General features: G+C 42.3%; 1 protein-coding gene across 2 annotated transcripts in view; it reads right to left on the bottom strand.

Moving 5' to 3' along the window:
- The window catches only part of LOC124554906 (UBX domain-containing protein 4-like), a 128849-nt gene that overhangs the window by 39863 nt on the left and 61784 nt on the right, over positions 1-27202 (bottom strand). Inside the window, exons 1-5 of one of the 2 annotated variants that reach the window (XM_047128595.1) lie at positions 20516-20582; positions 15872-16000; positions 4176-4313; positions 518-585; positions 399-436 (exon numbers count right to left, since the gene is read on the bottom strand). In XM_047128595.1, the coding sequence (XP_046984551.1) occupies positions 399-436; positions 518-585; positions 4176-4313; positions 15872-16000; positions 20516-20567 (425 nt within the window). In that variant the 5' untranslated portion in view covers positions 20568-20582. Of the gene's footprint in view, positions 1-398; positions 437-517; positions 586-4175; positions 4314-15871; positions 16001-20515; positions 20583-27202 lie in introns of those variants that run through there. The other variant, XM_047128596.1, reaches the window with a different exon arrangement.

Genomic DNA, 27202 nt, shown 5'->3' with positions numbered 1-27202 from the left:
TCAAAAAACTTATTCGCCAGAAATAGGCATTCATTGCTAAATGACATCCACAACAATACTCCATTGCTTATTATAGTCATAATTTAAACAAGAATATTAAAGGCAGAAGAGAGTTACAGGAGCTAGGATGCAAAACTTGCAATCCTATATCACAAAAACAGAGAAAATGATAGAGAAATGAAGATTTTGCTACTGAGGGGCTCAAGGTTACTATGACTTCATAATATCGATTTCATAAATTAGTAGTGACATCGCCTTGCAGGAACAACACGCAAAGGTTAACATCTTCAAGATGAAAGTGGAGTAAAGAAAAATATGCAACAGTTAACTGTGGTTGTGAACTATAGGAATTTCAAACAATAACATAATTAAAGGATTTTGTATGACAAAGTCCTCACCTCTCAAGCGGACTTGCAGACCCACTTGCCACTGGTACCTAAAAAGAAAGGATTTTAAAATCGTTCGAAAGTGTTTAAATAAATTATAATGAGACAGTTACTATGTTAAGTGTTCATACCTCTTCACTGTCTGAATTACCTAGCATGAGGTATCTCACGAACTCTTCTGAAGGGTAACCAAACTCACCTGCAATGCAGGAAGTCCAAAAAGTTGTAAGCAGATAGTTATGAACACAAGCATTTGAAACATTCTGCATATTTTTTTTTTTCATTTTCAAATCTTACAAATAAGCAAAAAATATTCCACATTTACACAATTAAATCATCCAAACAGAATTACTATAATTAAAGATGGGAAGCAAAACACACACAAGTGTGTATACAAATTGAAAACATACAAAATATTGCTGTGATGTGAATAGTGTAAGTGGTGCAAAATGGAGTAGTAAAAGGTATGATTTTTACCAGTAAGTTATCCTTCAATTCAAGAAACAATGGAAACAGTAGAATAACATGTTAGGCTGCAAAAATTCAACGAAAAATATGGACTATGGTATAAGGGGTTGCAAATTGGCATAATTCAATGTGGAAACTAAAGCAATCAGGCATTTTCACAGATAAAACATAGCCAGAGAAAGAAGTTATCAAAAATCCTGGGGAAAGTTGGGGTTCTCTCTCATATTTCAGTAAATATCCTCATCATGCCGGTCAACTGAACTACAATGATATATGTAACAAGAAGAGAAGGTGACAATACCCACCTGACATAATAGTCAGACAAGCATTCCATATCAGTACAGATATTGTTGCAAACACCTATCACACTACAATTATCCATTTCTTACAGATGAAAGACATCGTGGATCAATCATCACAGAAGTGAGTGACCTGACTTTGTGATGGTCAACAGAATACTTCAACATTATCTGCCACTGATACAAGGTTTATTTATGAAGTAATGTCACTGAGGCCATAAAAACTAATTTATTGATCAGAACAGTAAAATGAATCAAAATTCTTCAAATTAGGGGTCCCTCCTGCACCTGTGCATTGTTCTGCAGCGAAATTTCCACATATTGTAGGCATCCTGGAAAGCCTGGATTGCAATGTCCTTTATGACACATGTAGCAGCAACTTTCACATTGACAATGGTCTTTAAACAGCATCCTTTCAAGGGTGTCTTGAGCCAGGAAAACAAAACAGATTTTGCTGGAGTTAGGTCAGGTCTGTGCAGAGCACTGGGGCAATGTTGCCATATAATCTCTGAACACACAATCTGTCACCAAGAAGGCAGCATGGCTTGGTGTATTCTCTTGATAGAGTGTCTGGGAACTGCCAACACTCATTCTACTGTCTGTGTTCAAAACTTCACGCACACAAGCTATACGGTCTTCACCTTTTGACGCTGAAGAGTGTTCAGAGCGAATTTTGTTACTGACATCATCTCAGCATTCAAAAAAATGTGCTCACAAAACACCTGCATTTTGACAAGTATTCATTTCCAACTGTCTGCTCAATTATTGGACACTTTTCAGCAGCTGCCTTCCCAAGTTTCATGCAGAATTTGATCTTGTATCGTTGTTCCAGTGAACAGCGCACTGTGCCCGGAATCAGACTGCATAGGGGCACATCTGGACGCTCCAGGTGCTTGCAGGAAACAGGGGCGCGTTGTGTTAGGAAGCCAACAACCCACAGCATACCTCAAACAAATAGGATAATTAAAATATAATTGGTGACATTATCTTCAACAAAAACACTGTATGTGCTCCACCTTTTTTTTTTTTTTAAAAAATAATCAGTGTTTCATCTTTTTGTTTTTGTCCTTGTACACAACATGTGGATCAACATGTGCCAATTTTCAAGGACGCATTTTCACTGTGATTTCTGATGGGACAAGGCTCTAACAGTGTGTTAGTGCACATGCACACCTACTTGTACAATCTCAAATGAATTATTTCATTGAAAATGAAGCTATAACACCTTTAAAACAGCATGCAAATAAATATATTTGGTAGCAGCATGACAATTTTTTTTTCTTTTATACAACAAAGATCATAGCTATGGGTCCAGTGCATTCACCCCTAATGTGGCAAACAGCTCAAATTAAAAGAGTGTGCAGTGGATAATTCAGTAACAATTCATAAATGATTGTCATGTGTGATATAAAACAAATAAGAAAATATGATAAAGCTAAAGCAGTCTGACCAAATATCGGAATTCGGTACTGAAGGTACTGGCGAGGGATACCAGCTCAGTTACTATAAGCAGATAACAGCCATAACATAAACAACTGTAATGTGACTATGGTTTCAGAAAGTTACACCAAAAAAGGGTCTATCCTTACCAGAGATTTTTCCCACATTACATCACAATTCAGTCTCCCTCTGCAGCATATTGTCATCATTCTTACGACCAACCTCCTCCCTTTCCCCTTGGTTTCCATAAATCATTACATCACATCTATCACAGGCACAAATACAGTGAAACCCCACTTTTACACTTTTCAAGGGACTTAAAAAAAAAAAAAAAAAAAAAAAAAATTATGTAAAATGCGAGAAAATGTAAAATGTGGGAAATAACATTTTAAACTGTAGAAAGTTAGATATAGGATTCCCCCTTGCATTTTCGCACATTATGTATGATATACGTACATAACAGGCTCAAAAGATGTGTCAGGGACTTTTTTATTATCTAATAAAAGTTTATTGTCTAATAAAAACCACTGATGTAACTGGAACTGATAACTGTCTGGGAAGTGGAAACGCTTGACTTAATTTCAAATATCATAATCTATGTTTTTGGCAAGCGTGCAGCTGTCAGTCATTACTTAAATAATGAAATACAGCAGTAGTTACGTATTTTTCCATGCTTAATGATGTGTTTCGAGAATTCTTTCTCATTGTCAAGTGCAAATATGTACACAAGTACTTTGTGTGGTGTTCGAATGTGTTATTCTGCCTCTCATTCACCATAGTCGTCTTTTTGAAGTTATCAGGTACTGCGCCTCCTCAATTATGTAGAAAACCACACAAATCCAAACTATCACTCACACTGTTCGTGTAACATCACAAAAAATAATACGATAATACTGCACTTGACAATGAGAATAAATTCACGAAACACGTTTTGTTCAGCATGAAAAAATACGTGACCAGCATTGTGTTTAAACTAAAAACATTTGAGCAACACACAGTGAATGATGGTGTCAACTAGCGCTACAAGAGGACAAATACCGAAACACGCTAAATATGATTCGACAAAAGTGTCACGATGATCACAACAATCACGAAATTGCATTTGCATAATAGAGAGTTTGGAAATGATTGTGAACGGTCATGATATCTTTATTCGAACAAACTTAGTTACTCCCATCAGCCATCGCGCCAAGTAGTGCTTGGCAGCAGGGGGAGATACGGCACAAATTGTTCCAACTTTTACACATTTACCAGCTCAAATCCACTGAGTAGAGTGCCAAGTTGTCAAGAAACTTAACCATGTAATATTTGCAAGCACCAGTCGTCAGCCAACATGACAGCATAATATTTTTTTTTTTTCTCTCAACGAATATTGTTTCGTAATGCGTAAATCATGGGAAATTTATAAATATGTTGACACAAATTCAGGGGCAAACTAACATTGTGGACATAGCAAATTTAACAGGAGCAATAAAAACAAACACACACACACACACACACACACACACACACACACAGAGAGAGAGAGAGAGAGAGAGAGAGAGAATTCAGTTCCTCTTAGCACAAGTGTGCAGCGACTTACGAAGTTCTGCATCTGGAACACTGTTGATTCCTAATATTTCCTCAACAACCTCTTCAATATTCCCATGGCCTTTCCAGCGAATAACAGCAGCGCCTCTTCTCGAAACAAATGTCACCGTATTCAGTGGTGTTGGTCCATCTTGCAAATAGTTAAAGTGATTTATAAATTACAGATGTAGCTTTATAATTCTAGTAAATTTCTATGAAACCGTGTAAAATTCTGTTTGATGATGAAACTATTAGTAGATTCTGATCATTATTCAAGCTCCTTAACAAAAATGCAACATGCAATCATTTTTAGATAGCTGTCTGAACTATATGTTTTCTAGAAATAAATAGAGAGACAAATATCATGTAGTGATATAATATTTTTAAGTGGACTTTGGTCCAGATATAAATTGATTTGAGGTACGTGAATGAACTCTGTACAGAAGTAAATTTCCTGAATGAGTCTGCAGCTGTGGATATTTTGTGAATGATGCCATCGACATCACTTGATATATTTCTATTTTTATAACACCGTTTTGGCTTCTGTCATCAGATTGAAACTTAGAACTTGGAAAGCAATGCTTAGTGTCAGTATTAGTAGGCAGGGGTTTTACTAATACTGACACTGAACATTGTTTTATAAGTTCCGAGTTTTGATCTGATGACAGCAGCAGCCAAGCTGACGTATATAAATAAATATATATACACTGATGGGAAAAAATCGCAACACCAGAAAATAATTAATGTAGAGGAATGAAATTTCTGGAATATATTAGTCTAGGTAACATATGTAAGTGATTAATATTGCAACTTCACAGGTTAATGTAAGCATAAGATAAGCCATATCAAATGTGAAACGCCAGTACATTAATAACTGGTGTAGCTGCTAGAATGTTGAATGCAAGCATGCAAACATGCACGCATTTTTTTGTACGGTTGCCAGATGTCAGTCTGTGGGCTGGAGTTCCACGAATATGGCACTTGGTCAGTCAATACAAGGACGGTTAATATCGCTTGTGGACAGCACTGGAGTTGTCATCCAACGATGTCCCACACGTGCTCGACTGGAGACAGATCGGTGATCGAGCACGCCAAGGTAAAACGTTGACACTCGGTACAGCATGCTCGGTACATCAGCAGTATTCCAGAATGAGATTTTTGGAAGGTAGGAGATGAGATACTGGCAGAAGTAAAGCTGTGAGGACCGGGCGCGAGTCGTGCTTCTGTAGCTCAGACGGTAGAGCACTGGCCCGCGAAAGGCAAAGGTCCTGAGTTCGAGTCTCGGTCGGGCACACAGTTTTAATCTGCCAGGAAGTTTCACATCAGCAGTAAGTGGATCTGCATTATCTTGTTGGAAAACACCCCCTGGAACGCAGTTCATTACCAGTCAGGGTGCATGGGATAACTACGAGAGTGCTCCTGCTGTCATACGATATTGCACCCCGGACTGTAACTCCAGGTATAGGTCCAGTGTGTCTATATGCAGACAGATTGGTTGCAGGCCCTCAACTGGCCTCCTCCTAACCAACATATGCCTGTCACTGGCACCGAGGCAGACCCCACTTTCATCAGAAGAACACGACAGACCTCCACCCTGCCATCCAATGAGCTCTTACTTGACATCACTGAAGTCGCAAATGGTGGTGGTTTGGGGTCAATGGAATGTACACTATAGGATGTTTGGCTTGGAGTTGTCCTTGAAGTAACCAATTTGCAACAGTTCATTGTGTCACTGTGGTTCCAGCTGGTGCTCAAATGGCTGCTACAGACACAGTATGATGTGCAAGAACTATACACCGAACATGATAGTCTTCCCTCTATGTAGCGCCATATAGCCATCCAGAGCCCGGTCTTCTTGCCACCATACATTCTCCCGACCACCACTGCGAGCAATCGTGTACTGTGGCTACATTCCTGCAAAGTCTTTCTACAATATCGAAGAAGGAACTCCAGCTTTTCATAGCCCTACTACACAACCTCATTTAAACTCAGTGACATGTCGGTAATGGCATCTTTGTTGCCTTAAAGGCATTCTCGACTAGTATCGACACACCGTGTCCAATTTCAGAGGTAACTAATGCTCACAACAGTTAAGCGTGTATTTAAAGCAAACCTGACTGGCATCCTCACAGTGGTGCTACTAGTACAACTCTGATGTGATCGGGACGAAATTTGAATAGACATCGTCTATCAGATGTAGAAATGTGCCCAACAAGTTTCATTTATGTCGCACAACTCCTTCTCGGTACTGCGACCTTTTCCCCCCGCCAGATCTAGATGACTTTTTGCACAAAAAGAACCATGTGCAACACACACAATCATTTATTGTAGGATGAACAGAGTTGACATGTTCCAGACACCAAGCTGAGTAACAAAGGAACAAATCATTATTATATTGCATCCTGTAAATGATTAAGTTATTAAAGGTGGAGCACACATTCATATGGGACCAGGATGAAGGCAGGAGCTCTGATGCAGAATTTTCTGTCCCAATTGCAGAGCCACGACATTTGTCTCGAGTGTCTGAGGGGTGCTTGAAAACCTGTATCCAGATGGTCAGAGAGAAATTTGAGCCACACTCTCTTAAATAAGACATGCTATTCAACTGAGGTATAACAATATACAAGATTCAAGGTATCATAAAGGAAAATCCTTCTACACGTATATTCTACAGCCATTGTAGAGTGGTCATCAACGGGTATATGTCCTATCAATAAGATCAGTTTTTTTGTCTCACTATTAAAAAAAAAAAAAAAAAAAAAAGGATTAAGTCTATATGTCAAGGAACACAGCCTAATTTCATTTATCTTAGTCTGAAGACCTCCCATACAAGATGTATGATGGAGGATCCAGAATTTGCACACAGTCTTTCTTGACTACATGTTATCTAAATTTGAATGTTACTTTAGTTTCTGCTGAACATTTGCTATCCAATATAACCTACTGGGTTCTATTAGTCAAAAATTAATCTAGCCAATTATATATTCCTGAAGAAACTCTATACAATAATATTTCAGGTACCACTCAGCACTGTGGTGCAAAGTCCAATGCCTTCTCAAATCTAAAATGAAGGATGGTTGGTTGGTTGGTTGGTTGGTGGAGGGACCAAACTACACAGTCATCAGTCCCTCCGACCTGAGATTAACTAAAACCGATAAAATCCCACAGTTAAAGAGGGAACTACAACATCCATAAAATGATAAACTATTGACAGGGAAGGAAGGAAAAGGACAGAAGATGAGGTGAGGGGAAGAAAATGACTAATGACAGGGGCATGAACGAAGAAGCACAGGAGACAAGAGAGATGCTCAGGACATAACAGACCCCATGAGGAAAGGAGTGGGATGGCAGAGGGCTGGAGTGAACCACCAAGCCCAGTTGAAGCCAATCCAGTCAGGGTGAAGGCGGGAGCATGAAAGCCTGCCATCCCCTCCACTCACCGATAAGTTGGAAGGGCCCCTCCCTTAAACAAAGCAATAAAAAAAACCCATTACGAATAAAATGCAAAACGAGATCCGCCACTCAGGCATCGTCAGCCGACACCAGGAGTAGCAATTCTGGAAAGCTAAATGTCCGTCGTAGGGGGGCTAAGTTGGGGCAGTCCAATAAGATGTGAGCCACAGTCAACATCGATCCACAACGACAGAGAGGGGGGTTCCTCACGACAGAGGAGATAACCACGAGTCAAAAAAGTATGGCCGATGTGGAGCTGGCAGAGGTAGACAGAGGCCTTATGAGAGGCCCATAAGGAGGACCACCATGGAGTTGTAGAATCCTTAATTGCCCTGAGCTTGTTTGGTGAAGAAAGAGTGCTCCATTCTGCATCCCAATGCCGAGCAAAGGTCTATTTCTGGAATGCCAATAGCGAGAGATGGCCTGGTAGTAGCTAATTTAACCAGTTGATCGGAAAGTTCATTGCCAGGAATCCCAACATGGCCTGGGGTCCAAATGGAAACCACCGAGCATCCACGTTGAGCGAGGAGAGAAAGGGAGTCCTGGATAGCAATGACCAATGGGTGGCGAAGGAAGCATTGGCTGATAGCATGCAAAACACTCCACGAGTCACTACAGATAGTGAAGGATAGTCCTGAGCAGGAGCGGATACGGTCCAGTGTGCGCAAGATGGCTACCAATTCTGCAGTAAAAACACTACAGCCATCTGGCAAGGAGCGAAGTTCCGTGCATCGCGCATATGTGTAAGCAAAACCAGTGCGGCCAGCAACCATGGAGCCATCAGTACAGATCACTTCTGAACCCTGAAAGGAACTGAGGAGACAGGAGAACTGGTGGTGAAGAGTCATTGGAGGGACAGAATCCTTTGAATCGATTGGGAGATCAAGACAGAGTTGCTGCCGAGAGACGCACCATGGAGGGGTACGTGCGTGAGCGGAGAAGAGACGTGGTAAAGGCAATTGCTGGAGCTCAGTAAAGAGCTACTGAATGCGGACAGCCATGGTAAGCCCACATTGTGGCCGCTGCTGTGGCAGGGTGATCTCCATGTCTGGATAAAGGAGACCATAATTAGGGTGCTTTGGGGTGCAGCAAATGCGGAGCGCATAGGATATCAGCTGTTGCCGGCACAAAACTCGCAGTGGTGGAATCCCCGCCTCTGCGAGAAGGCTAAGTACGGGGCTAGTCCGGAAGGCACCAGTCGCAAGTCGGACCCCACAGCGGTGGATGGGGTCTAGTATCTGCATTGTCGAAGGTGACGCAAAACCATAGACAGGACTTCCATAGTCTAAACGAGACTGTACCAACGCTTGATGCAATCACAGGACAACAGAGTGGTCTGCACTCCAGGTGGTATTGCACAGACACCTAAGAACATTGAGATGGGACCAGCATGTCCTCTTCAGCTGGCGAAGGTGAGGGAGCCACGTCAATCAGGCATTGAAGACCAGACCCAAGAAGCGATGGGTGTCCACCACCTCGAAGGGCTGGCCGACAGATTGCCCCCTGTAGACGGCGTTCTGCAGCGTCCATTACGGAGGAGGCGAGGTCGACACAAAAATCGTCAGCATACAAAGAGGGGGACACTGTCGGCCCAAAAGCTGTCACTAGACCATTAATGGCTATGAGAAAAAGAGGGATGCTCAGCACGGAACCCTGTGGAACCCCATTTTCTTGCCAATGGGGAGAGCTGTATGAGGAGCCAACCTGGACCCAAAAAGATCGATAAGAAAGAAAATTACAGTTAAAAATGTGCAGAGCACCATGAAGGCCCCATTCGTGAAGGGTGGTGAGGATGTGGTGGCACCAGCTGGTGTCATAGGCTTTATGCAGATCAAAGAAGACTACAAGGAGGTATTACCGATGGGCAAAAGCCGACCGGATAGCAGACTCTAGGTGCACCAAGTTATCCATCATAGAGCGGCCACAGCGAAAACCGCTTTGAGTTGATGACAAAAGGTCACGGGATTCAAGGATCCAAAACAGCCGCCAACTCACCATGCATTCAAGGAGCTTGTAGAGGGCATTAGTAAGGCTAATTGGACGGTAGCTATCCAACTGAAGAGGCGGCTTCCCTGGCTTCAACACCGGAACAACAATGCTTTCCTGCCACTGGGTAGGAAATACTCCCTCACCCCACAGACAGTTGAAGAGGGTCAATATACAATGGTGGCCAGTCACCAGAAGTGTTGGAGCATTTGGTTATGTATCCGATCTGGTCCAGGAGCCGTATCAGGACAAAGGGCGAGGGCACTGGCAAATTCCCACTCGCTAAATGGGGCATTATATGGTTCTGAGTAGCGAGAAACAAAAGACAAAGGCAGTCGTTCTGAATGCTCTTTTAGGAGAAGGAACGTGGGCGGATACTGAGCCGATGCCCAAGCTTGAGCAAAGTGTTGAGCAAAATTTTCTGCCACAAAGTCCGGATTGGTAATGACAATACCATGTACAGAAATTCCCACAACCCCAGTGGGAGGATGGTGGCCAAAAATTCGCCGGAGTTTCATCCAGACTTGTGAAGAGGGGATGTGGGGTCCTATGGCAGCTACATATCGTTCCCAGCAAATCCGTTTCTGAAATTTGATTAGGTAGCGGGCCCGGGCACGGAGTCGTTTAAAGACCAGAAGAAGAGCAGCAGAAGGGTGCCGCTTGAAGTGTTGAAGAGCACGGCAGTGGTCGTTTATGGCTGCAGCAATTTCCGGAGTCCACCAAGGAACCATCTTCCCGTAGGGGGAACCTGAAGAAGGGATTACTGAAACAGCTGCTGAAAGGATGGAGGCAGTCAATGACTGAGTAGATTCATCAACACTGTCGTGTGGCAATACAGGGGGGTGGGAGCAGAGGAGAAGGCACCCCAATCAGCCTTAGATAGGGCCCACCTCAGAAGGTGACAGAGCGAGAGACACTGAAGAATGGTCAAAACAATCGGGTAATGGACGTTGTCACGTAAGTCATCGTGGACGCCCCACTCAATGGCGGGAAGAATGCTGGGACTGCAGATGGAGAGGTCAATGGTTGAGAAAGTGCCGTGTACCACACTAGAGGTCAAGCCCTGCCAGAACAGCTTCAACTGTCCTGCCCAGGGCAGTAGTCGCATGACTACTCCAAAGAGGGTTGTGGGCATTAAAGTCCCCTAATAACCGGAAGGGAGAAGGGAGTTGTTGAAGAAGGGTGGTGAGGGCATGCGATGTGGGCGACCTGTTAGGTGGAAGGTAAAGATTACAGATTGTGATTGGAGTGGCCAGATGGACCCCGACAGCAATGGCTTCCAGAATAGTATGGTGGGGAACCCATTTACTAACAATGTCCTTGTGGACCAAGGCGCAAACACCACCAGAAGCCCACGAAGGGGCCAATTCGGTTCTGAATGAAAGCATGGAACCCACGAAGGGTCGGTGAGTAAGAATTGACAAAATGGGTCTCCTGGAGCGCAATACAAGTGGCAGAGCAGAAGGAAAGAAGGGGCTGCAACTCTGGAAGGTGACACAAATATCCATTACAATTCCACTGGAAGATTCTCAAGCCGGAGTCCAAAGTGGAAGTGATTGGACCGGAGGCGGTCACGCCACCGAGTCGGTATCCATCATCGATAAGGATGGGGTAATATCCATATAGGTGGGGTCAGACTCTGTTGGTTCATTGGCTGTAGGAGGGGAAGGCAGCACCTCAGGGGGTACCAGAGGGGCCTTACCCTTGTTCCTGCGTTTCTGGTACTTCTCTTGGGAAGGAAGAGAAGGGCAGTCTTCAGCGAGGGCAGGCACGGAATTACACCGGGCAATCTTGGTGCCCACCGTCTGCGATTCACGCTGCGAATGTGGAGCAGTAGATCGCCTTTCAGGGGGGTGTCAGGAAGAGGTGTCCTGGGAGGGAGCTCCAGTACCAGCGGCCGCCAAAGGAGGGCAACACTTCTCCGGCAGGGGAGGCGGAGCAGCACCCGAAGGGGTGGGTATGGGTACTGAAGGTGAGGGGGAGTGGGAGGGGGGGGGAGGAGGAGGAGGAAGAGGAGTTAGTTCAAGGCATGGGGCAAATGGGGTGGGGCTGGGAAGAGGAGGGGGTAGGAGGGTGAAATGGACATAATTGAAGGAAAAGTAGAGGCCATAGACGGGCTGGAGCCGGTCATATTTTTGACAAGCCTCAGTGTAGATGAGCCGATCTAAGGTTTTGTACTCTTGAATCCTTCTTTCTTTCAGAAACACCAGGCATGTAGGCAAGCGTGGAGAATGATGTCCATTACAATTTACACACATTAGCGGAGGAGCACAGGCACTCCCCTCATGGAGGGGGCACCTGCAGTCACCACAGAGGGGATCAGTGGTGCAGCGGGAAGACATGTGTCCAGACCTTAAGCACTCAAAACATCTCATCAGTGGTGGAATATAAGGTTTTACATCACACTGATACACTATTACCTTGACCTTCTCTGGGAGGACATCCCCCTCAAAGACCATGGTAAAGGCGCCCATAGCGATGCGATTGTTTGGAGGGCCTCGCTGCACATGGCGGATAAAATGAACCCCTTGCTGCTGGAGGTTAGCACAGAGGTCCTCAGGGAAAATAATGCCATGTACTGAGTTCAAAGATTGGTGGGGCGTGACGGAGACTGGGACGTCACAGAGATGGTCACAAGCACACAGGGTGTGAGATTGGGCAGCAGAAGATGTCTTGATGAGCAAAGCACCGGACCACATTTTACTCATCAATTCAACTTCACCATACTTATCTTCAATCGTCTCCACGAAAAGCAAAGGCTTTGTCGTGGCAAAACTACTGCCATCCGTCCTGTTACAAACCAGGTACTGACGGAAAGGTTTCAACCCAAGCTGGCGAGCTTGCCCACTCCTCCCACGGGGTGGCCAGGGAGGGGAAGGCCGAAGGATCAGAAGAAAGAGTGTCACGTTTGCTACCACTCTTAGAGACGGCCACAGAATGGCCAGGATGGTGAAGCTTTTGTCACTTCATGCGCAAGGTGCCCGCCCTAGTACCACCCACTCTGATCAGGGGCTCACCCCGTGGGTGCCACCCAGCCGCAGCAAGGGCCGTCTGGCACAGGGGCCATTGCCGGGAGTTCTGGTACCCCAAAACAATGAGCATCGACTCCTGGGCATACACGAGGCGTTAACAGCTCAGGTACTAGCAGTGTGATCCCCGTGGTTTCAGAGGGCTCAGCTAAGTGGGTACTTAACAGGCCCGCCACATGGACTGGCTACCGTGCTGGTGACCTAGCAGGAGTGGGGCTAGGGTGCCAAGGGAAAGGGGAGGGGAGGGGGAGAGGATCCTGCACCATGAAAGCTTGTTAGGGAGTTCATCCCCAAATGGCTCACATTGAACGGAAAATTTTTGGAAATGGAGGTCAAACCCCAAGGGGACCAAAAATGCTGAAAAGGAAGATGAAAACAGCAAACTAAACAATAGCTCAGACCAAAACAAAGCCAGGACGATAACCAGGTCGACATAAAGAAGTCCACTAAGAGGGAAAAGAGGGGGCAGGGTCAAAGGAGCAAGGAGAGGGAGGAAGAGGAACAGGGATGGTAATGCAGTCTTCAAAGGAAAGGAAAGGAGGCTGCAATAGCTCGGGGCCCCGTGCGCGCCACACATGTACCCACAAAAGGACTGTGGGCCCCCTGGGGGGCTAAAATGAAGGACACAAACAGTTTTATCAAATACCACCACTGTCCTAGTTCTACCCAAATAACATCATTCTGCCTCACTGGCTGCTGCTGGATACATTAGATATCTAATTTTTTTCCCCACATTTTCTGCTATGAAGACTTCTCAAATATTAGTATAGTATAATCTATTAAAATGAATGAATATACTTTGATTCGAGTCCTAGCACTTATCAAACAATATAATCATCAAAATAAGGGATTGGTCAGACTTCACAGTTTGCCAACTTGTCATGTCTGTAATTGCAAAGTTCACTCAACAATGTTTTTACGACTGTGCAATTGGAAGAGTGCTTGGAACTAACCCAAGTATGCCTACTTCAATAGATTATATTGGCTTTACAGATGAAACTGCACAGCAATGAAAATAAAGAAACATTTTAATCCATCCAGTGGCAGCCAATGTGGTACAATGCTAACATTTCGGCAATTTGTAGTGGCTGTGTATCCTTCTGGAACCTAAATTTCTTAGCATTTCTGGTCAACTTTTTGCCTCTCCCATCTCTGCTGTAACACTGTTGCAGTTGTTAATCCCCTCCTCTCAGATAACAGTCTTTATGTAGCCAGAAGGTATGAAATATTTCCCTTGCAAGTGGGCTGTTGGACTAACTGCTTAAAGTAGTGAAAAATAATGTGTTAAATATTACTTTGAATGACTGTATGTTCTCACCACTGTTAAGATAGACATAATTTTTCCAGCTGGCACAAGGCAAAATAAAGTGGCCCGTAATACTACACATTAAGATTTGTGAGAGTGTTGGCATGGTAGACATCTCATTTGATAAGTGCACATCACCTGGAAGTAAGTACTGCTTATAAATATGATTAGTGTACAGAGGGAGCTAAATTTTTTAATACCAGAACAAAAACATTTAAGAGCGGTCATTTCAAAACCAAATGTGGAAAAACTGAGACCTAATACAAAGGTTTTTGCCATTATTATGATGTGACTACACAAAATGTACTGACACAAGAACCACCCAGGAACAAAACTGATTAGCAGCAGAAATGACAGAAATTAGCATGCAAATATTTGTTCTTGCACTGGAATATGCCTCCTTGTACCATAGTCCCTAGATCAAGAGCCATGTAATTTAATATGTCTCATACACTGACAAGCCAGAACATTATGATCACTGACCTACTATTAATATAAACCCATCCAGGCGATAGCAGCATCATCTAGTGGGCAATGACTGCTACCCAGACACATATACAGTGCATGTAGTATCAGTGAGGGTGCTGTCTGAGCGTAGAATGAGGAAGGTGCGGGACCTATCCGAGTTTGACGAAGAGCCAATTGTGATGGCCTGGAGGCTCGGCATGAGCATTTCAGAAACTGCATGACTTTTCGGGTGTTCGAGGAGAGCTGTGGTGAGTGTCTTTAACATGTGGTGAAACCAAACCCAGACAGTGTAGGGGTTGGGCGTCCACCCCTCATTACAGATGTCGGACGTTGTAGGCTGGGTAGACTGGTAAAACAGGACAGGTAGTGAACTGTGGCAGAATTAACATCAGACTTTAATGATGGGCAGAGTACAAGTGTATCTGAACACACAGTGCACTGGAAACACTTAAAAATGGGCCTACACAGCCAATGACCCCATTCATGTGCCAATGTTAACGCCGCAGCATCAGCAACTACGACAGAAATGGGAACATGACCATTGGCACTGGATGTTGGTACAGTGGCAGAGCACTGCAAGATCTGGTGACTCCTGATACCTTCATCATCATGCCGATAGGAAGGTGCCAATCCATCATCTTCCAGGGTAACAGCTTCCTGACTCCTGAAATGTGAGATGGACACAAGCTGCTGGCACCTCCATTATACTCTGGGGAACATTCACATGGGAATCCATAGGTTTGGTGGAGCTTGTGCAAGGTACCATGACAGCCAAGGAGTATCATACATTGGCTGCAAATCACATACACCCCTTCATGACCATTGTGTTTCCCAACAACAGTGGCAATTTTCAACAAGATAATGCACCACATCACAAGGCTAGGAGTGTGATGGAGTGGTCTGATGAACACAGTGGCAAGTTCTAATTGATATGCTGGGTCCCCAACTTGCCAGATCTGAACCTGACTGAACAAATTTGGGATGTGATTGAATGTGGAATCAGAGCCAATCACTCCCCTCCCTGGAATTTAGAGGAATTAGGTGACTTATGTGGAGATGCAGTGCCAACTCCCTCCGGCAACCTACCAAGATCTCGTTGCTTCCATGCTGTGACATGTTGCCACTATTAGTCATGCCAAAGCTGGACATACTGGCTATTAGATAGGTGGTCATTATGTTCTGGCTGATCAGTGTATATAATTGTAAAATGGTTTGGATAGAAGCAATAAAAATATTGAATTTTGCTGGACCAAATGCAATCAGGTTGAGACTATATTGTGATATCATCATCATCATCATCATCCAACAACAACAACACAAATTCTTATTTCATTCTTCATCAGTATTAAACTGCATCCCATGTATACAGAAAATTAAACCATATAACAAGAGGTGGGTGTGCAATGTCATATAAGAACACTATAAACTTAAAAATACTATAAAATTTAAGTAAAATGTAAAGGATACAGACATCTTCAAACTGTAAATGTAATTCACTGTGATACAGTGTTGACATTACTACTATATTTTTATCTCTCAAAGTGCTTGACCAAGATTCCAGGACTGCAGCTATTTTTCTTCCGGCTCCATCACCACCTGAAATTAGACAGATTAGTGGTTAACAAGTGACAATAGAGCCATGCAATACAGTTAGTTTGAAACATATAACTTGCAATGCAATAATGGGTGTAGCAGAACTGATGGTCAATAATTCACACATGGGAAGTACAGGTTAAAAGTAGCTAAAAAAACTCCAAGAAATATGGGTCTACAAATCAACTGCTGTTGAGATACAACACATTTTCTATTCCAGAATGAGATTTTCACTCTGCAGCGGAGTGTGCGCTGATATGAAACTTCCTGGCAGATTAAAACTGTGTGCCCGACCGAGACTCAAACTCGGGACCTTTGCCTTTCGCGGGCAAGTTTGGAAGGTAGGAGACGAGATACTGGCAGAAGTAAAGCTGTGAGTACCGGGCGTGAGTCGTGCTTCGGTAGCTCAGATGGTAGAGCACTTGCCCGCGAAAGGCAAAGGTCCCGAGTTCAAGTCTCGGTCGGGCACACAGTTTTAATCTGCCAGGAAGTTTCACATTTTCTATCGCAGTTCATCAGTGTCTAGGAAAACATGGCATCTCTAAATGTTCAAGTAGGCATTCGGTATGTTGTCCATGTGTCTGAATGCAACATTGAACTCATCTCTGAAATGAGTTGCGAACTCTCTCAGGCGGTCCTGGGAAATTCTGTAAATGCTGGATGGCTGCTTCAATCCACAAACGCAATTCCTCAAGAGAGTTGATCTTGGTAGCATAGACCTGGCTTTTGACATGACCCTACACACATAAATCCATGGGATTTAAATTTGGAGACCTTGGACACCATGGCACAGGCTCTCCTCTACCTATCCAATGTTGACCATACATCCGAGTACTCATAAGTGAGAATGTGCTGGAGCACTGTCATGCATGAACCACATGTTCAGGCATTGGTTCAGTGGGACATCATCATGTACATCAGGTGTCATGATACATGTGTTGCATTAGGACTGAAATGCCCCAAATGTGGCCATTATGATAGTTAAAAATACCGTCACATATAAATCCAGCCTCATCTGTGAACAGATTACTGCTTACAAACAGGGGATTCAGGGTACACTGTTGTTGCACCCATTGGCAGAAATTCTCTCTAGGAGGTAAGTCTGCAATGTTGGGGCTTGCTCTCACTGGAGATGATCTAGATAGAGTACTCGCTGATGTAAAATCTGCCACATACTGCTATGGCTCAGGACACGCTCTGGGGTAGCAATCCTCTGGTTGAAGTATTCCGATGTTCGTGTACAATGCGCAACACCCTTTCCTCAACATTGGGCATTATGGATCTGGGTCGACCTTCCTGTACATGGTATGCAAAATTCCCCGTTTCTCTAAGATTGTGATGTAACCAGCTAAATATACACCTGCAGAGAGGAAAAGCTCCTTCATACATTTGTGCAGCCTCAAGGACACTGCCATTCACTTTGCCATACATGAAGTGGATGTCAGTGTACTCTTCATTGGTGCCTTCATGTTCGTAAGTCACTATGATGCCAGTATGGCACAATGCACAGAGGGGGAAAGGGAAGTGGTGGTGTGTGTAAACAAAAAGATAGTATATCCCAAACCTTGAGATACCAACATAAATACCACGTTATCCAGAGGCATTAAAGTTGTTTCCAAATCAAATTAATGGGATATCTTGGCAATGGTTGGTTTGCGGACCATGTTTATTGGAGATTTTTAGCTACTTTTGGCTTGTACTTTCCAAGTGTGAACTATTGACCATCACTTCTGAAGTTTCCTGTATAACCAGATCATTCAAACTGGCAGGGAGAAAGTATGTTAGGAAGCACAAAGGTCGACTGCCAACCACAGTTATTAAAATTTTTATCAATAGAATGAAGTATTGAAACTGTGTTCAATTAACATGCCCATCATTATCTATATTTGAACTTCAGCACTCTATGACTATGAAGGATAAATTAATTACCACAGAGAAATTATACCCGAGGACCTAAAGAGAAAGAAAATGATACCAAAAGCCCATGACATCGACAGACTACGACCAGTGAAAACTGGCAGAATAATCTGGTGAGAATGGTGACAAACTGCAAAGAATAGTGAGTGACAGCAAGACTTGTGACACACACTTTAATCAAAGCTCCACCTTTCATGGGTCTGTATGGTGGGGTGTGAAGGTTCTATAGACAAGGATTATTTGTGTGCATAACATAACAGGAACGTAAGTCAGCAATTTTGTCAAACTCAGAATTCACTGACGGAACAGAATAAGCTAAATGTGTTGCCTGCATGCAAGCTCAATGATCTACCTAGAGAAGCTGAGAAGGTATGAACAGTTACATACAGTTGTATGGGCAGTTGATATGATCATCTTGCAAAACTCGTACAGATGCATAACCAGGATGTAGAGGAACTGGAGGAAAAAAATGGATGAAAAGAGCTAAGGAAAGTACAAGCTGCAATATGGTAACAAACATTAAAAATGAAGACATCCCATGTCAGATAATAAGAATACAGAAGTGTAGCATAATAAAGGAGACAACTAATACCACAATTAAACACTCAAAACTGTACATATGAAGGCTGAATTAATCCATATGAAAATATGCCTAATACAATACAGAGATGAAGTCCACAGCTCTAATAGGTACAATAATGCAACACATCAGCAGTTCAGAACAATGAATAAACATTGTGCAGCAGTACAACCATTTCAGCAATCCATGCCACCATGGCCCTGTCATATGTCTCCCTTCCCACTCTGCCAGAAAACCACCTCAGAAACTCTGTTAATATACATTCACATTAGGGTGGCTCTTATCTATCATTTTTTTAAAGTGTTTGATCAGTTTTCTTAAGCTACCACCACAACTGATTCTATTCCACATAAAAATAAACTGTGTGAAATTTAGGCTCAGTAAGATAGTAAAAATAGGCACCTCTGCACTTTCACTTTGAAAATCCATAAAAAAAAAGAAAATCAAATTTTTTGACAACAAATTCGTTCATTACTAAACGTAGGCAGCTCATTTACTTTAGTCTCTCTAACTAAAAGGCCAGTGACCTTGAGCCTGGTGGAGACTGAACAGAGTGAACTGAGCTGTTCCTTAAGAACTATGGTCCTTTTCGAGAGGAGGCAGCAGCTGCAGAAAGTATTATATCTTCATCTCATTTACAGGAGAAAATGTAGTTGCTCAAGCAATTACTTGTATGAAATAACTGGAAGCTTACTGCCATCTGCATTAATTATTTTCATTTGAAATTTGGAAGTGTGTGAATTAACTGTGTCAAAATATTTCTCCGAGTATCTTTCCATGTTGCAGGAGCTACACATCATGCAAAGTTGATGACAAACGCTGTTAATTGCTCATTACCTCCCATGATGAATTTAAAGTGTCACAGGTTCTGTGGCTCCTTTGCAACCAAAGCACCATGTTTGAATTTCAGCAGTCCTTCAAAACTTTATTAATGTCGGTCAACTGTGAAATCTCTCACATTGCTTTACAAAAACTGAAATACCATCAATGGTATCTGTCTCCTCAGTCTACTGCCTTGGTATTCCTTACCTAATTTCATAAATGAAAATAGCCAATACAGTGAATTGTGAGATCAAACTAACAGATGGAAGTATTAGAAAATGTTCACACAAGAATCAATCAAATCACAGAAATTATCAATAATAGGACTGAACAGTTACTTCCTATTGAAGACGATTATTTTTTTACTTTTTTGACTCATCTGATGGGTTTTTTAAGACAGTTGCTTCACAATGGTACATAAATGAAGTTTTCATCACTGGCTGACACCTAGTTAATAAACTGAAAGTTGGAAATGTTCTGTCAGAGAGGCATCAAGCTCATGCAGGACTAAAATAAAAAAAACAAGAAACACGTTTCAGATTGTAGCCGAGTATTGCCTTAAATTTTCAGGACACAAAAGAGACTATATAAAAAAATGAATTTTTAAAAGAAAATATGGTTTCCTCACATCATTTCCCTAAGAAATGTTGTACACAGTACTGTCTATAGTTTGTACTGCAAAATTTTATACCATGATATTAATATTACATTTGAACATAATAAAGTTATAAAAATCAAATACTTCTATACAGTATTTTTGGATAAAAAATAAACAACAAGATTTTTTTAGCGAATTTAGGGGCTAAGTGGTACCCCTTTTCCTACTGTGCCCAAATTGCAAACAACATTTTTTTTTTTTTTTTTTTTGTAATAGAACCAAAATAAGAGTAGCACAGATAAAATTTCAGGTCTGGAAAATAAGGGCCACCGTAATCCACACTGTTATTCTGTTCTAATATCCCCATTCTACTATGTATCACACACTATTTACACTGCCTGCAAAAGAGGGAGGATGCTGGTGCCAGATTCCTACCCCATTCCCTTGCTGTCTGCCTCTCCCCCTTTCTACCACACTTAGACCACTTCACTCTATAGAAAGATGAATCTGTCATCTGCACACAACGATATCTTCAACATAAAAGTTTAGGCTGGAATCATGACAAGCTAGATTTTAATTTAAAATATGTGTGGATACTTGCCTAACCAGTTACATTGGAGAACAAATACTGCAACATAATCAGTTTCCTGCATTTGTTTATGTGAATTCCACTCTCCACGTGATGTCACCATCAACAGAAGTTGGAATTCCAAGAGATGTCACCCAACCACTGACAAGCTTGAACACCATCATAAAAGAAGACAGTCATCTCCTCATGGTGTTAATCTTTGAAAGCTTGAGTTTAACTATCATTTGATGTGGTCTGAACACCAAGAAAATTTTATACAAGGATACCATCACAAAATACTTCAGCATCATATACTGCCTCAGACTGCATTACACATTAGCCAGAGTGATACACACACACACACACACACACACACACACACACTCACTCACTACAAGGATATGGACACCATCAAACACACTCCACAGGTACCTTGGGGAGGATCCAAAAAGTAATAAGATGAATGTCTGAGCATAAGCACCATAAGATTATGGCTTCTTTTTGAGAGGCTTGGAGTGATGTTACCACTCCTTAGTATTCTTTGAATGCTTGCAGTTTGATGGGGTTTGTGGTAGTTTGTCATCTCTCTTGCCATGACTTCATAACACGGTGTTGCAAATGTGCCCTTAAGTCAGTGCCCAAAGTTCCCAGATATAACCATTGTTTTGGCTCCTTAGCCAGCCTGTCATTGAGTCCACTGCCTGGTGGGCCCATGTCACTGAGTGTCTAAAGGAAAGTTGTAGAGGTTCCAGCACTGTGTGTGTCTTAAGAGTCGATTATGGATATTAAGAAATCAGTATCTTTGGTGAGTAATATAGTTGTATTGCCTGCAGTCCACTCAGGGACTGCATGTGAGAAAGTCCTGGGTTGGAAGAGTTCTGATGTGTTTTAGATCTCTAGATACATAGCAGTGAGATCTGTCATGTATATGCTGCATGTATTTGGTAGTGAGTGTTGCTCATGGCTGCCCATGTTCATCTAGGCATAGCCAACATGACTGTTGACCTGTCTTTGTGCACAATTTCAAATTCCAACACATGAATAATCATGAAGGATGATGTAGAATATGCATGGGTTGTTGGTGGCATTATGGTTTCCCTTGAAACCATACGAAATTCATACTACTGGCCAGAGGACATACCACACAGGAGATCATGATGTGGTTTGGTTACACGGCATGCTGATAAATTTGATGAATGAAACAATAAGTTAACTGGTACCAATCAAGAGGTCATCAAAGCTGCATGTCAGCAGGTCTGCCTGTTCAGAGATGATTCACAAGTTGTTGCACACTTCGAGGTTGGAAAAGAATAGGATAACAAGGTTGTTCAGACCTCTGGTTTATCGTGATTGCATAACTGACAGTAGTTGCCAGCAGTTGTTAGATGACCACTTCTACATGGAGACTGTCAACTGCATTTGCACAAGAGGCTCCAATTGCTAGTCTTACTCCATCACTATTGTGTACAGGGTCAAATAACTGATGTATATATGGTGATGCTAACCCGTAAGACATGCATCCAAAGTCCATTCCATTCCCCTGGAGGTGTTGCTGAGGCAATAGAGCATTAGGTTTCCTCATCAAGTTCGTCTTTAGTTGGCATGGTAACTTGTCAGTGTGTTGTCAGATCTAAATAGTGGAATTCTTCAACTATTTGTAGCAGATGATCTCCTAAGTTAGGCACAGGGTGGGGCTGTACAAACCTGAGTCTACAGAAATGTATTACACATGATTTTGCTTATGAGGAATGATACACATGATCATTAGCCCAGTCATGCAACTTCTGTATGGCATTCCATAGTGTGCAATGATGTAGAGCTGCAATATAAGCAGTAATAATCAACGCAATATCTGAGAGACTTTCAGTTACATCACAAAGAGGGTAGCACACAGTAGTTAAAACATTCCAGAGAACGGGGTCCCACAGTCATCAGTATTAAGGGTTGTACCCAGTTGGATCCAAAACAGTCTACGAGATAAAAAGTTTTCACTGGAAAAAATTGGCAGGCAGCCCCAGAAACCACACTTACGAAGTGTGGATAAAATGCTGAAGAACCACGTTGTGTCATACACATTTCGTAGGTCAAAGAATACAGTGATCAGTTGTCAGGCTGTGTTAAGGCACCATGGATCACAAATTCTTGGGACAGATGGTCAGTAGTGGACAGGGTTTTTTGGAAACAATAATGGAATTGAGAAAGCAGCTCATCAGATTTCAAACACCAACAGTCATTTACTAAACACTCTTCCCAATAATTAACCTGAGCTGACTGTCAGAAAAATTGGTCTGTAATTATCTACGTTTGCTGCTTCTTTTCGTGGTTTCAAGATGGAGACCAATGAGAAGCAATTATCCTCCTCCTATATTCAATTAAAAATCTCTAGCATACTTTTATTACTGCTATTACTGATGTACTGCAGTTCTTGATTACGTATTTTGTCAGGCCATAAGAGAGTATCCCAACATAAAACAAATGTGCTATCCCTTTCATTTACAGAGACGTTAGAAGTTGGTAGGTATCGAGAGAGGAAGAATAAATTGCTGCGCTCTGCCAGGTGTTAGTGATTTGCAAAGGCAGTACAGTAACTGCTACGCACAGACACTCCAGCAGTGTGCTGCTTGAGGTTTTGCTATATGTGAGGCCATGGGGTTGGTACTAAAGTCTCTATTAACAGATATGCTAGAGATTCTTGTTGGCAAAGAACAACCACAAATGTGGCAGAATTTAGCCTATATTAAAGAGAATAGGGTATGAACCCTCATAGAAGACACACATTGTTTCCAACATTTATTTTAACATTTTTTAAATTACAAACTGTGATCTCAACTGGACTCATTTAAATAAAATGAAGTCATCCACTGACAGATGGTGTTTATGATGTTGAATATTTCCTCTATGTTCTGTAATGCCTTAAGCTACTTCTTCAGAGCACCATGGTAAAGGTCTCCATTGGGGAGGGCCCAAAGATAAGTGGATTGTTGCATCCGCAGTGCGCACCATAGTAGCAGTAGCATCTCATACCACATCATCGATTGCTTCCTCCTGCTCAATGTCAGTCAGCACCTTAAAGGTGTAGACCTGTCAGTCAGTGGTTCTAAGAAACTAGCACAGTACAAATTAATTATTTCTTTGGTCTGGTAGGGATACTATAATTGGGAGACTGTCACTCTCACAGAGGTATTCGTGAACATCTTACTGGGTTGCAGTGGTAAGTATTTGACTGCAAACTGGGATATCTACTGTTGAGCAAGTACCATGGGCAATGGTAAAATATGTTGCAGGTCGTATGTTTAGCAAGCAGAGTTCATACAGAGAGTAGTCTTTCTTGCAGTTGCCCTCTACTGTTCGTAGTGGTGCTACCCCATTAATGTTTCTGAACACTAAAATCCCATAACAACATAACAGGTGGGGGTAATTGTTGTTCCACAAGCTTACCTTCTCTTGGTAAGAGATTTGAGAGCTGGGGGATCTTGGTACTGTTACTGTCATAAGTTACAGAGGTCTGCTAGGTGCCAATACTGACTATTCCATTTCCACTGAAGTAATGTTAAAAAAAGGGAGTTGAAGACAATGAGGAAGAAAAGGCATGTAGGTCATTTTACTGGTTGTTTCTATACTTCCTGTGAGGATTGTGTAAAACATATGGGCTTATCTGCTTTCAAGGAGGGTTTGGATCTGATGTAGTGCCAGATCAGACTCTTGTTTTTCTTTTCTTTTTCTTTCTTTTTCAGTTTCTAATTCTGAAGATGATGACAACTGGGCCATTCTGTGACCAACACCTGAAGCTTTTTCTATTACTGTCAGCTAGCATTGGGCCACAGACCTGCTCTCTTTTGGAAGGGTACCTCAGTTGGTGCCCCCTATGTACTGACGTCAGAGGACGTTGAGATTTCTCCAGCTGCACCTGTGAGGAGGCATCTGTTGTTGCCATGCATTTGGAAGTTGAAGTAGTTGGTATCTTCAACTGGGGATGAGTAGTCTGACTTATTATACGGCTACGGCCACTAAGAGAAGATATAGGTAAACACTGGCCACTTTTTCGGATGGGAGATTAGATATGGTGTTTGCAAACTTAATTGTTATGTTGAACGGATGGAGCTGTTCACATTTAATTCTCATCATGAAGAAGGATAGTCACTGAATGTTTTATACTCATATTTTCCTTCCTTCCTTGAGTACAGAGCAAGTTGGTGAACAGGAGAATGCTGTCCTGCACAATTAACACTCTTGGGTATATCTTTGTGCAGTGCTCTTCCACAATTGCCACAAGCAGATTCAGCAGTGGATCAGGAGGACATGTGTCCAAAATGCAAGCACTGAAAACATTTCATAGTCGGAGGAACCTAAGGTTAAATATCATATCTGCATAGTGTTACCTTAACCTTTTGGAGTAGGATGGTTCCTTCAAAAGTAGGTATAAAAGCACCCATATCTATCTGATTGTCCTTTGGAGCTCTCTGGATACAATACACAAAATCGACAACTACTCATTTTACGTTGGCACATTATTTGTCATCACTCTGAATCTCTATGGAATATGATGTCTTAAATCATACTGAGGCTTTTATGTGGACTGATAGTGACTGGGCCCCAGTTTATCATTACTTCTGCAAACCTATCCTTCATGTTTTCCGCAAAGTATAACTGGCCGCTGTGCCATAATTACTTCTGAATTATAGCTGCTAGCTCCATCTGCTAAGACGGCAGGGTCAGTAGGGTCATTTGTTTCCACAAGTTTGATATATTTCATTTGGGGGCCATCTACCGTATTTACTCGAATCTAAGCCGCACCTAAAAATGAGACTCTAAATCAAGAGAAAAAAAAAAATTCCGGAATCTAAGCCGCACCTGAAATTTGAGACTCTAAATTCATGGGGAGAGAAAAGTTTTAGGACGCACCTCCAAATCGAAAGAAAGTTGGTCCGTTGTAATATGAGACAATTTAGGTCGAATGAATGACGATACAGCTACAGTAGTTTGGTTCGAGTCGTAAGCTTACCAGGTAGCCATTGCTATGCGGGTGTTTCATATGTATTTATACGGGTACCCTTCCTTTTTCACGTGCTTCGTCTGGTTTGTATTGACTGCTTATTTTTCTTTGATCTGATAAGTGCCGTTCTCTTTGTTATAGGTGTTTACGTCACTCTAAGCCGAAAATGCATTATTGTACTGTGTCATGCATTGTTTGTCGCATTTTCGCATTTTGATAATGAGTGTTTATGACCTGTCGCCGCTCGCGGCATGTCTTGCTTTTGTACGCGCTACCTCCGCCTTAAAAAAAAAAAGAGGAGGAATCGTCTCATTAGCGAAACAATGGCAAGAGACTTATTTGTTGTTACTTACACTACTGCTTTCTTTGATAATAATCAACAAGAACCAAATAATAGACTGCGTGTGATAGAAGATGATGTGAAGGAGAGTTTAGCAAAATTTTTCTTCGTTTGAAAATCTTTGCAGACGCCTCTTTAGTACATCACATTCTGCACAGAAATTAGAGTCATCTTAGATTTAAAAATCTAGTCAGTTGTCGTGCTTCATTTCTGACTGTATCACTATTCGGCGTAAGAATAATATGAATATAAACATGGCATGATATGTATATTTTTCCGCGTTTGCTGTTGTCTCACTCTAGTTTCGTAGTTTATTAGGCAGACAGGATTTAAATGAGATACCAGCAAACATGAAAGAATACATGGCGAAATGTTTATATTCGTATTATTCTGATGGTGAAGAGAATACTGCATGTGATTCACAATTCATAAAAGTTCCTCTTAGCAACCATCTCTTGTCACAAGTAGGAAAAAATTCAGAACGTAGAGTTGGCCATATTGACAAACATCCCAAACAGTCTTGCCAGTCGTATTTTCGTAGTACATTGAAAGGCTGCTACATTCAAAGATGAACAATACGGCATTTGTATTTACTTCGTTGGATAATGTATGAAAATGCAGAGGTCGAAACTCGGGGCGGAGAAAAAAAATCTTGTCTTCCACCTTAATTTATTTACTGACGCAGAGGTTTTGGCGCCAGTATTTATCTTTGTGCCTGCAAAGCATGCCTCTGTAGCGCTACATATATTTGACGGCAGAAGTTAATTGTGGCAGCACATACCAACATTTTACAGAACTTCCGGTTACTTTGCACTCGATTCTAAGCCGCAGGCGGTTTTTTGGATTACCAAAACTGGAAAAAAGTGCGGCTTAGATTTGAGTAAATACGGTACTCTGATGGCACTCTCTCTGACAAGAGGCTCTCCTCATGCATGCAAACCACTTTCAGCAATGGTCACCTGGCACAATGGTCATGGCCTGGAGTCCTGGGGGCCCAGGAAAGAGAGGCAGCACCTGTTCCAAAGCTTCCACAGGTAGTTTACTGATCAGACATCAGTAGTACACACTCTGCACTGCCAAGGGCGCATAACAACCTCCATGTCAGGCTGGCAACCTTGTTGGATTTATGGTGCATATTTTAGTTCACATGGTTAAGGTGTGCAAAATACCTTCATCCAATATGGACAGCGTGTCTTTCTCAGGTGGCCTATACTGCTGTACAATTTAGAAAAAAAGGGAAGGGTAAAATCCTGAAGAGCCGAAAAACCGTATATTATACGAGCAATACCTTATGGTAGTTATGACAGAATTAAATTAAAAGAAAGTGCTAATCACAGTTATGTTGTCAACATGAGAGCCTGCCTGAAGGGAATACCACCTTAGTTGC

Source organism: Schistocerca americana, chromosome X, assembly GCF_021461395.2.
Source record: "Schistocerca americana isolate TAMUIC-IGC-003095 chromosome X, iqSchAmer2.1, whole genome shotgun sequence".
Lineage (NCBI taxonomy): Eukaryota > Metazoa > Arthropoda > Insecta > Orthoptera > Acrididae > Schistocerca > Schistocerca americana.
Note: the sequence above shows the minus strand (reverse complement) of the source record. Positions and strands in the feature narration are given on the sequence as shown.